Source organism: Babylonia areolata, chromosome 30, assembly GCF_041734735.1.
Source record: "Babylonia areolata isolate BAREFJ2019XMU chromosome 30, ASM4173473v1, whole genome shotgun sequence".
NCBI lineage: Eukaryota > Metazoa > Mollusca > Gastropoda > Neogastropoda > Buccinidae > Babylonia > Babylonia areolata.
The window spans coordinates 10451749-10464854 of NC_134905.1; the positions used below are offsets into that span (position 1 = coordinate 10451749).

The following is a 13106-nucleotide window of genomic DNA, read 5'->3' on the forward strand; positions in this document are numbered from 1 at the left end:
AGGCAGAACACATTGATGTGGGAATGTGGCAGCGACAGTGAAAGCTGGGCCAGTTCAAAGGAGGCATGGTTAAAGGGGAAGGCAGTTGTGTACGTTGTGTGTGGGAGCAGCCTGTCTGACACAACGATGGCGATTCCTCCCCCGCAAGTTGTTGTAACACGAGGGAAGGAGGTGGTAGTGTAGCCAGGGGGAGCGAGATCTCGACACTTAGCTTCATCACCAGTACTGCGAAGCCAAGTTTCTGTGATAGACTGGACGTCGAGGCTGATCGAAAGCAGATGTTCGTTGATCGCTGAGCGTTTGAGGCGAGGACCAACTGACTGGGCGTTGAACAGACCTAGAGAAATTTGAGCTGAGCGGTGGGAGGGAAAGCAGGACAGAGGTACACGAATAAGGTTATTAAAGTTGATACATTTAACAGTATGGTCAGTGGAAGTTACACGTCCAGTACCACACACAACAGCTATCTTCCTCTGCTTGCGACGTACTGCACGATGAGTGCGAACACGGGGGAGGTGGCAACCTATACCGACACCTCTGATGGCGTTGATGACAGAAGGGTCAAGTGCTGCAGGAGGCACGGACAGGAGCTGGTCCCGTGTGTAAGACACACGGGGAGAATGAACATCAAGCGCGAGGGCCTGTGGTAGAGGTCGGCTTCAGGAACACGCGGAGCGGGCTGCGCGTGCGAAAGGGGATGGTAAAGAAATGGCGTGCTCTGACAGGCAAGAATACTTGCCAGGTTACACAGAAAACATGTCCAAATAACTTAAGTTCCAGTGGCAGAATCGCACAAAACAAGCACCAGTCTATACTCCACTCCATCATAAAGCACATACACAACTTTCACGTCAACGCACAATCACATTCTGACACAACTGACAAAAGAAATGAGAGCTAGGACTATGCGGCCTCACGATATAATATATATATATACCCGTGAATATATGACCATGTCTTCCTTCTCATTGGTCAGGTAGGTTTCCACGCCGTACAGACGGGCCAATCGCAGCAAACGATTCTGCGTGGGGCCTACGTAAGCTCCACCCAGATCCAGACCTTGGCCGGTGTGTTCATTCTGAGAGGAGAAACACGCAGCACAAGCGCGCGGGCACACACACACACACACACCACACACACACACACACACACGAGCGCGTGAGTGCATTTGCAAAATATTCACAATGGCACACACACACACACACACACACACAGCACACACACACACACACACGCACACACAGGGCCCCATCACATACCTGCACAGTGTAGGTACGACCCCCTGCTCTGTCACGAGCTTCCAGCACCAGCACGCGCTGCCCGTGTTCTGACAGTAACTTGCCGGCGCTCAGTCCTGTCATCAAAAATAAATCATCATCATCACTGTTATCATCGCTGTCATCATCGTGCGTCGTCTTCAGTGTCATTTGCTTCATTTTAGTGCGATTGTTACAAGGAGAAGCAGCAACAGCCGCCGCCGCAAATGGCATCGCCATCTCCCTTTTTCGCATCAGCGTCATAATTATCATCTTCTGCAAAACTATGGGTGTCTAAGGATTCTGACAGGTCTTCCGTTATATCATTGAGAGAAAGAAAATTTCGAACACATATTTTGGTACTGTGCTTATCAGTACAAATGAAGTGTGCGGAGAAATTTCACGGTGAGAAACTTGGAATCCCATGCTCCACTGAAGAAAACTTGTACTGTCATGGTTCACTGAGCTGTGTTAACAACTTCCAACATTTGATTTGACACCAGTACTCGCCAAACTCAATCTTTGTACATGTAAAATTTGATATTATCAATATGTGTTGGAAATACATCTAGAACAAAAAACTAAAATCAATATATCAAGCTAAAAAATAGTGAGGTCTGGTGCTGGACGTCCCGCTCACTCAAGGAAAGTGATGTGTCACTTCGGGGACATGCAGGAGTTAAGGGAAATGAGCGAGCTGACAGACTTGCTGGTAACGCAACACGAACGAGCGGCCTACATCTAGGAAAATCGGAAATCCTCAGAAAAGTCAAAGAATATCAAAAAGAACAGGTACAAGGCCATCACACCATCGATCGCCTCAAAGAAATAAAAGCAGAGAGCGGGAGCGGCCGTAAGTCTAACATGAAAGGTAGAGCACGATGCTTTGCAAATCAAACAAATATCGGCATCATTTCCAAACCAACATTGCGCAAATTTCTTCAAAACGGAACAGAGTCTCTGTGGGCTTTTCCAAATACAGTAGACTGAGCAACACACTAGACGCCACATTCTTGGCATCAGAGATCTTTTCCCATCCCTCTTGCGGCCAGTCAGTGGCAGCCTCTGTGCGTGTGTGTTTGTGTGTATGTGTGGGTCTATGTTTTTGAGTGCGTTTGTGCATGCGTGAGAGTGTAAGTGTACACAAGTGTCAGGAGAGTTCTGTGCATGTGTGTGTGTATGTGTGTGTGTGTGTGTGTGTGTGTTGTGTGTGTGAGGGGGAGGTGGGGGTGCAGGGAGGAGGTGAGATAGAGGATGAGGTATGTGAGTGTATGCATGCCTACACTGTGGGAGCATCAGGATATTGGAACGTATATATTATATATATATCTTTGTATATATGTGTGTGGGGTTGGGGGTGGGAGATATGGACGTGTGTATGTGTGCTTGTACAAGTAAGTGTTCATCTGTGTGTGTGAGTGTGTGTGTGCGTGTGCGTGTTTGTGTGTGTGTGTGTGTGTGTGTGGGTGTGTGTGCCGTGGAAGCTGCGATACATAGACTAGAAACTCCGAGTGTGTGGAGGAGGGGGTAGAGGAGGTGCAGGGAAATTTGTGGTGTGTGTGTGTGTGTGTATTGGAGCTCATGTACGTTTATATGTATTTGACTGTGCTTTCATATCTATGAAACTGCGTTTTTGGGGCATATCTGTTATGCACGTGTGGGTGTATGTGTGAATGTGTGTCTTCATGTTTTATATTTATTTGCTTATTTATCATCATTGTTGTCTTATTTATTTAATTATTTATTTATTATTATTATTATTATTATTATTGTTTTATCATTATTTTCATTACTACTATCTTTTTTTTTTTTTTTTTGCATCATAATTATTATTTATTTATTTATGTATGTACGCCTCTCTCTCTCTCTCTCTCTCTCTCTCTCTATATATATATATATATATATATATATATACATATATATATATATATATATATATACTTCTTTTTTTTTCTCAAGGCCTGACTAAGCGCGTTGGGTTACGCTGCTGGTCAGGCATCTGCTTGGCAGATGTGGTGTAGCGTATATGGATTTGTCCGAACGCAGTGACGCCTCCTTGAGCTACTGATACTGATACTGATACTGATGTGTCACTCGATAACCTCTCCTTTCCAGGTGAAGTGATCGCCGCATAGCCACTGCCTGGCTTGCCAGACAGTAAGGTTATTGTAAAAGGCCTCTCCTACATTACTGTGTCCACAGCAACGCCTTCCCGTGGCGTCCATGTCTTCACTAAGCTTGCTGTGTCATGGCGCGACCGAGTAACCGGCGGTATTACTGGTAGGAGACTTGGAGAGGAGATTGGCGCCACCAAGGAATAACCTAAGCCCACAGAAAAGACATGAAGGACACAACCATAGCCAGCAACATGCCGGATCGGTCGAGGCCCGGATCAACAACGACCGCGCTTACCATTGGCTTGCCCCAGGGTGGAAGTGTAAAGTCAGCTACTGAAGCGAAAGAACTATTTAAGTTGCCACAAGAAAAAGTCATCATTGGAACATGGAACGTCCGCACGCTATATCAATGCGGCAAAGTGAAAGAACTTGAGCATGAACTAAAACGTTACCAATGAGACATTGTGGGGTTATCAGAAGTACGATGGACGGGATTGGGAGAGATGATGACGGATGACGGACACAAGATGTGGTATAGTGGTGAAGATTCTCGACATGAACATGGCGTAGGTTTCATCGTACGCAAAGAAGTCATTGGATGCATCATGAGCTGCACACCAGTTACCAGCCGTGTCATCAGTATTCGAGTGTCAGCTAAACCGAATAACATTACAATCATCCAAGTGTATGCACCAACAACTGACCATGAAGACCAGGATGTCGAAGAATTTTACGAAAAAATAGAAGACACCATCAAGAAGGCCCCCCAAAAAGACATCATCATTGTACAGGGGGACTTCAATGCCAAAATCGGCCCAGATGCCTACAACGACTGGGCTGGAACAGTGGGCCAGTATGGCACAGGAGACACCAACGACAGGGGACTTCGCCTTCTGGAGTTTGCGTGCAGTCAAAGGCTCACCATCGCTAACACTCTTTACCCTCACAAACTGTCAAGAAGAACAACCTGGCATGCACCGAACGGGAGAACGCACAACCAGATTGACTTTGTCCTCACCCCGCGGCGTTTCAAATCAAGCATCAACAGAGCAAAGACGAGGACTTACCCCGGAGCTGACATAGGCAGTGATCATGACCTTGTGCTGCTCTCAATGAGGATGAAGCTGAAGAAAAAACACCAAGCGGTGCAACCCCGTATCAAGTTTGATCTGGAGAAGCTTAAAGACCCGGAGATTGAAGAGGTCTTCCAAGCTCAGCTCGGGGGACGGTTTGCGGCACTCAGCCTTCTGGATAACAACATCAACGACCTCACCAACACCTTCAATGAGGCAGTCCGTGAAACAGCTGAAGAGGTACTGGGGCGACAGGGGAAGAAACACCAGCCATGGATCTCTAACGACATCCTTGACCTGTGTGATAAGAGAAGATCCCTGAAGAAGACGAAAAACACTAGCCCTAACGAAGCCGCACAGTATCGTGAAACCAATAAACTTGTAAGAAAAAAGATGGAAGAAGCCAAAGAACAATGGATCAACGACCAGTGTGAGAAGATCGAAAAAGGAATGGAAGGAGGAAACAGCAAATTTGCCTATGCCACACTGAAGAAACTCATCAAGACGCAGCAGAACAAATCGTCTGTCACTGAGGATACCTCAGGCGAGCTACTGACAGAAAGCTCCGCTGTTCTGAACAGATGGACACAATACTGTCAAGAATTATACAACTATCCCATACAACCAGATGACAGTTTGATTGACAGAGACATAACACCATCAAGGGAACCTTCACCCCTGCCAGTGTTGAGGGAAGAAGTGGAAGAAGCTGTATGCAGTCTACCAGCAGGAAAGTCACCTGGAGCAGACAACATTCCGGCAGAGCTGCTCAAACACGGAGGGAATGAGCTGGTCACAATTGTAACAGCAATCTGTCAAAAGATCTGGGAGACAAAACAATGGCCCTCAGAATGGACTCGGTCGCTCATCATCCCCATACCAAAAAAGGGGAATCTCCGCCAATGCCAGAATTACAGGACAATCAGTCTTATTAGCCACACGAGCAAAATCATGCTTCGAGTCATTCTAAACCGACTCAAGAAAGAGGCTGAAGAACACCTGGCAGAGGAACAAGCCGGATTCAGAGCAGGCAGAAGCACAGTAGAACAGATCTTCACCTGCCGATTACTGATGGAAAAACACCTGCAACATCAAAGAGACCTGTTCCACAACTTCATAGACTTCAAGAAAGCCTTTGACAGGGTGTGGCATGATGGACTGTGGCAGGTACTCAGACAGTTTGGCATCGAGGAGGGTCTCACCCAAGTCATTCAGGCGCTGTACAAGACATCCAGCAGCGCAGTCCTCCTCAACAACCAAATCGGAATATACTTTAAGACCTCAGTCGGTGTCCGTCAGGGTTGCCTGCTCTCCCCAGTACTATTCAACCTTTTCCTAGAAAACATCATGCGCGAAACCCTCCATGACTTCCACTCTACCATCTCCATAGGAGGAAGAATCATCAACAACTTGAGATTCGCAGATGACATAGATCTACTAGGAGGCAGCAACAAAGAACTACAAGACCTCACCAAGAGACTAGAAGGAAGAGCAGGTGCATACGGAATGGAAGTGAGCACCGAGAAAAGCAAAGTGTTGGTAAACAGCTCAACCAACACCCAAGCTCAAATCTTCATGAACGGACAACAACTTGAAGAAGTGGATGCTTTCAAATATCTCGGCTCCACCCTCACAAACGACGGTCGCTCAACAACTGAAATAAAGATTAGGATAGCGATCGCAACATCAGCAATGGCTAAGCTCAGCAAGATTTGGAAGAGCAGAGAGATCAGCTTTCCAACAAAGATCAAACTGTACCGATCCCTGGTGCTATCCATACTGCTGTATGGATGTCAAAGTTGGACTTTAACAGCAGAGACTACTAGGAAAGTCCAGACGTTTGAGACAAAATGCTTCAGACGATTGCTTGGAATCTCATGGAAGGACAGAAAGACCAATGACTTTGTCAAGAGCCAAATAACTATGCTAGCGGGTCCACTGGAACCACTCTTAGCAGTGGTCAAAAGGAGGAAGCTGTCATGGTTCGGGCATGTGACACGCCACAATTGACTGCAAAAGACAGTTCTACAGGGAACGCTAGAGGGTGGTAGGCGAAGAGGGAGGCAAGCCAAATGCTGGATGGACAACATCAAGGAATGGACCAATATGGATAGCACTACGCTGATACGACAGGCAGAAGATAGAACCGGATGGCGTCGTCTGACTACGGAATCGTCCCTCATGTCTCCTCTACGCCCATCCCGGGCAGGAGAATGAATGGAATGGAATGGAAAAAATAAAATAAAATAAAATAAAAAAGAAGAAAAGAAATCACATGAACATGAACATTACACGAACATGAGAGAGTGCACACATTTATCTGTTTCATTGACAGTGACATACTTTCTAATGTTCCGGTCTTGGTGTCAATATATTGTAGTGATACTTGTGCTGTAACCACCGATATGTAAACAGGATTTAGTGTGCAGCTGTAGCACGAAGGGAACTGAGAAAAGGTGACAAGGTCTGGCGGTATAATGAACGCTCTACATGTCGCCATCTTCTGACACACACTACAGTATTTCAGCGTGTCGGATTTTGTTTTATATACAAATATCGATGTTTGGATCTCTCCGGCTGTGAAAATTGTTTGTTTTTCCTATCACGAAACAAAACAAAACAAAACAAAAAAAAAGCTACTCATGGGTAGGCTAATTGCGAACGATCCAGTCGAAGCGACCAGCTCAACATGTGTACTGTAAAGATTACATGTCGTGCGATACTGTAGTCAAACATAGTTCTTTGTTTTTGAAGGCTTTCTCCGACTTGTTGCACTGACCAGGAAAAGTTCGTCTGTTCATTCTTTTCAACGTTTCGTCGACGTTTGAAACAGCAGGGGTGCCTGAGGGTAAATGCGAACGGGTAAATCTAATTGCGAACGATGGGTACACACAGGGAATTAAAACAGAAGCAGGTCTTTAACTCATTAGACAAAGCATATTATTGGAACATCGGACCAGATTGTTGAATTGTTGGTTTTGATCACACATACACACAAACACACAGACATCTAAACGCACACACCCCACACCACACACAAACACACCCTTTTGAGAGTGCTCAGTAACTGCAGCATCGTTCGAAAATAGACGCACGTCAAAATATCCTGTGGTCTTATTGCAAACGACACTATATTTTGCAGATTCCTGTCAAAACTGACGTTCTGATCTGTCACCAATATGCTTTCTTAAATTCTCCCAGCACTGGTAATGCGCATTCAACATATTCGATCAAATAAAACTATTTTAAACTGTTCAAGTCCTACAACTATCTTCCCTTGATTTTAGGATTTTGAGAGTACGTTTCTAACCTTGGTCAGCAGTGGTGCGCGAAGAGAAGAAATAGAGCGAAAATAGCCAGAAATAGCTGATGTTTGTCTGGTTCTTTGAAATGGATATTCATTAAAGTATCAGGAAAAGATCGAAGCAGACGTTAAATTGTGAAATACAACCATTAAGAACGCTTCGAAGTGGGGCGGTATACGAATCGTTCGCAATTACACGCTGTTCGCAAGTACCCATACCTACCCTATACTTTATTATCTCAAGAAGAGAAATTCAAGCGTGGTGTACGCTACACAATGTATGGTATGAACACACAAAAGGAATTAAATGCTCAAATGTCAAGTTGATGTGGGATCTCACAATCATAAACACCTACTGATCAGTCATTCAATATCTGCATAAATGTATAAAAAAAAGAAAATCTGCTGAACTGCTAAGTTGATATAAGCATCACATAAAATAATCACAGCCACACACATGCATAAATCAATATAATGCAATACTAAGACATGTTTACACGATTACAAGCAAGCTATTTAGCATTATCTAAAATCTAATACAAAGATAAAGTACACACATACGTACACATACACACATGTGCGCGCGCGCGAGCATGCTTAGACTTATCATAACAATAACAATAATTGTGCATTAAGATTGATCAATTATTCAAGAACTGAACTGACTGGGGTATAAAACTGTTGCGGGTTCTAAGAGTTTTCAGTCTGGGAAATCGGTAGCGTTTCCCTCAAGGTAAGAGTTCATAATATTTTGATAGTATGTGGCTGTCAACGCTTATGATGTGTTGATTTTTGTTTCATCCGTCGTTCGTACAGCTCATTCAAAAGTTCTTGTTTGGCACCAACTATTTTGCTAGACACATTTACAATTTTACTCAATATGTTCTTGTTCTTCGCGTTTAAAGTTCCATACCAGCAGGTAAACGAGAAAGTTAAAACTGATTCAGTGAAGCAGCGATAAAAACTCTGAAGAATTTTGAGATTTACCTGAATGTTTCTGAGCTTCTGCAAGCAGTAGATGAGAGACTGGCATTTCTTTTGGATGTAACAGGTGTTGGGTGTAAAACTGAAATTTTCGTCAATTATTGTTCCTAACTCTTTAGACTTGTGTGCCGTTGATAAGGAGATGAGGGACAGCGGTCGGACTTTTCCTGAAATCAATAACCATTTCTTTCGGGGTGGTTTTTTTTTTTTTTTTTTTTTTTTTCAACATTTAAATCTAAATAGTTCTCTTACACCAAGATGAAAAGACCTCAACTTGTTCAAAATAGATAGTGTCAGAGTTAGAAAGATCTTCAAGGGCAGAGTCATCAGAGTATTTAATCAAAGGTGTTTCTGTACCAGTGCAGTCATTGGTATATAATGTGAACAGGACAGGTGACATAACTGTTCCTTGGGGGGCACCAGTTGAAGTTGTTTTAAAAGAGGAAAGAGCTTGGTGGAAACGAACAGACTGGGTCCTCTAAACGAGAGAGTTGATGATCCATAGAATGAGCTTTGAACGGAGTTTAAGGGAAAGAAGCTTCAGAGTCATCAGATGAGGTTGGATGGCGTTGAAAGCAGAAGAAAAATCTATGAACAGAACACGAACAAAGGAATTTGGTTTCTCAAGGTGGGTATATGCGTGATGAAGGCGGGTGAGTGTAGCATCGGCAGTATGTCACACTGCCACATTTACTCAAGCTCACACGACAGATAGACTCGCACACAACGTTCGCATTCTGACTTCACTCTTACCCAGGGATGAACAACATAACGACGTAAAGACTTTCTGATTATTAATAATTCAAAGAAAAATAAACAATTATGTTCACATTTTCCCTTCAGAGATAAATCATATGAAAAGTCCAATCCAGGAAAGCACAATACTTTTATATTTTCCCTTACACTTCCCGTTAAAGTTTTAAAATGATTTTTTTCATTGGTTTCTTTTTACGACTGTTGTCAGTTGGTGCTTCCCAAACATCTTTCGGTGGGCGATTTTTCAGCCAAACACCTTCGTCCAAAAACAGGCCAGGCGCTGAGGATCCTGAAACATCCTCAGAACCTAAATGTAGTTAAATCGAACAACTAGTAAAAATAGTACTCACATGACTTGCGTCGCCATTCTCGTTTTACTGAACCAGTGTTCAGAAACGTGAAAATAATACATCGAAATTCACAAAATTTAGATTAAACGATGTCACCGAATTTCTCATTACCAAACTCGAAATTACTAACTCACCAGTACTTCAAAATCGGCTTTCCTGAACCTCCACAGTTCAACAAGGCTATGTCTCATTCTCTCTCAGAATGGTAACTTTTTTTTCTTTCTTTTTTTTTGTGGCCTCAGTTGCATGCAGGTCATGGAGCACAAGAACGTGGTGGTCTTTTTTTTCTCTTTTTTTTTGGTGCTTTCACACGCCTTCTTCATTGGCAAAAAAACAACAACAAAAAAAACACCTTTTTTTTCCTTCTGTTTTTTTTTTTTTTCGCCTTTTTTCTTTTACATGTCAGTTTTCGATTAATATATGTAAATACATCTAAATGTATTCAAAGTAGTATTCTTCCGAATACACTAAGTTCTTTGTCTGAATATTCAGTTTTCATGGACAATTTCAGTGAATATTTTAACATTATGCATGTGTTTTCAGTTGTCTGTGATTTAGTTTGCTCTGATGTGAGTGTGTGGATTCTGTATGTGAGATAATCATCGAAATCATCTTAGTATAATACATATACGTCGAAAAACATGCAATTAGATCAACATTAATTATTGGAGGAAGGGAAAAAAAAGAAGAAGAAGAAACAAAAAGGAAAGTTGACGCTCGGACAGGAGGCAGGTTCCGCCCTCCCCCGAAACGATGCACAGTGATTGTTCTTCTGCCGGACGCATTGATCAAGGACGCTCGCCACATTACCATTACAAAGTACCGGGTCTTTGCTAGCTGACAGAGAAGCTCTTCAACATCAGGGATTGGCTCAGCATCAAATACTGTGACTTTATTAAGTGCACGATAGTCAATACAGAACCGTACTGAACCATCAGGTTTGGAAACCAGCACCACAGGTGCACTGTACGGTGAAGAAGAAGGTTCAATAACACCAAGATCTCACATGAGTTTCAATTCACGTTCGATTATTTGCTTCTTTGTGAATGGTAGTGGATATGGTTTCACACGTACTGGGTATCGGTTGTCAGAACGAATCTGTGAGGGTCAACATTTTTTTTTACATCACCTAGTTTTTCCGTCAGTATGTCAGAAAAGTCCTTCAATAAGGATTTCATGTCTTGTGTCTGAGAGGGGAGTAAGTCTGGCAATTTTCACGTCTTTGTACGTCTCACCCTGGACAGACAGAGTAGGCAGAGTAATAGTATCGTCACTATCTTGTACAACACCAACAGCAGTCGTATGGAATACAGGGGTTGGGGAAATGACCACTTGACTAGCAGGGAACTGTCAGAAAATGTCACACAATCTGCAGGTACAATGTGAGATACATCAGAAGCACAGGCTTTTGGTTTTGCCACATGCACAGTAGGAACATTGACACATTTGTACGTTCAATGTACTTTTTTAACATGTGAAAATTTTTCTTTTGTCCCTTCATGTCAATCTGATAATTCACTGAACATTTTTCAAGAACAGTAAATGGACCTTTCCACTTCAGTTTCAGTTTATTCTGTTCTTCAGACAACAGAACCAGAACCTGATCACCAGACTGAAGTGAGCGCGCCTTGGCCCTGTGGTCTGCAAGGTGTCTGTGCCTCTGAGCACAAGTAAAAGCATTTTTCTGTGCTATCTCACATCCAGTCATGATTCTGTTTTCTAGGTCGAAAACGTACTGAACAACATTCTTGTCCACACCAGAAACATTTTGACCTGGCCATTTCTCTGCCAAAATGGAAACTGGTCCACGAGGAGTATGTCCGAACAAGAGTTCAAACGGGGAAAACCCTGTGCTTTCGTTCGCAGTACGAAAACAAAATAGCAGGAATGTAACGATCCCAATCTGCTGGACGTTCGGAACAAACTCTTAAGCATTGTTTTCAACGTATCATTGAATCTCTCAACCATACCGTTTAATTACGGGTGGTAGGGCGTGGTTGTGACAGAAGTGATGGATAACAATCGATATATTTCCTTCATCACATCTGAAACAAACTGGGTACCACAGTCTGAGTATTTCTCTGGGAAGACCGACCCGACTGAAAAAAGTGATCAAAGCTTCAACGACTGTCACCCCTTTGAGGGGTATTGCTTCTGGGTACCGAGTCGCGACATCAATAACAGTCAGGACGTAATCGATGCCCAGACCGCAAGAACTGAAATGGTCCTACAATGTCGACTGCGACACGATCAAAGGGAACCGAAATGACAGGCATGTGACATAGAGGAACGCTCGGAATACGTCCCCTTAGAATTGTTTTTTGACAGATGTCACATGACTGGCAATAGTGAGAAACTGCAGTGGCAATCCCAGGCCAAAAGAAAGAATTTTGAATTCTTTTTAGCGTTCTCTTTACTCCGCAGTGTTTAGCCAAAACAGAATCATGCAGTTTTCAAAACCGTGTCACGTAAAGATGATGGCACAACAATTTGTTTAAAAACATCACCATCTTTTGGAAATAGACTGAAAGTATGTCATTTTGTACAACGTAAGACATCTTTCCACAAACACCTGGGGAAGTGGTAGCAACATTTTTGGATAAATGTTTTAACGTATCATCCTCCCTCTGGAGTCGTGAAAGATACTGAGGATGGTGAAACATCAAGGGATGGGAACTTGGGAGTGGGCAGTGGATTTGAACTTTGTTGCTGTTTCGTTTGTTGCCGTGTGCTGCCATTGCACGGGACAAACGTTCCACCCTGACCTCCGTGAGTCGTAGCAACCCCTGGTAAGTTGCCAAGAAACAGATCTGCCACAGGATCTTCAATCACACAGGCTAGTAATTCACCTGTGTAATAAGGAGTGGACACATGAATACGGGCAATGGGGAAAATCTATTTTTCCTCCAAATGATCGACAGTTTAGAACTTCTCCTGTGAACTGTTCAGGAAGAATCAATGTGTGTCTCACACCAGCAGTGGTGCAACTAGTGTCTCTCAAAAGGGTGGCATCAAAATTATTAACACATTTTTCAATATGCAACCCTGTGGTGGTGCTATGCGAGACCAAAGCATGCGAGTTCTGTACACTGGGGTCTTCAGTTGGCATTTTTGAGGCCACATTTGCAGTACTGTACAGATAAGGACATTCACCACGTTTGTAAAATCTGCAACCACAGTTCCAGCAAGAAACTTCTACTGGAGAGGGTCTGTGTCCGCGATTCGAACTTGCACCGCGATTCCAAAAACTGCCGCGATCTGCATTT

The 13106-nt window shown here is 43.4% G+C and overlaps 1 protein-coding gene across 1 annotated transcript in view; it reads right to left on the minus strand.

Annotated features, from left to right (window-relative positions):
• The window catches only part of LOC143275661 (amine oxidase [flavin-containing]-like), a 109655-nt gene that overhangs the window by 77544 nt on the left and 19005 nt on the right, over positions 1–13106 (minus strand). The window contains exons 3-4 of the mRNA XM_076579936.1: positions 1260–1354; positions 938–1078 (exon numbers count right to left, since the gene is read on the minus strand). Of these exons, the coding sequence (XP_076436051.1) occupies positions 938–1078; positions 1260–1354 (236 nt within the window). The remainder of the gene's footprint in view (positions 1–937; positions 1079–1259; positions 1355–13106) is intronic.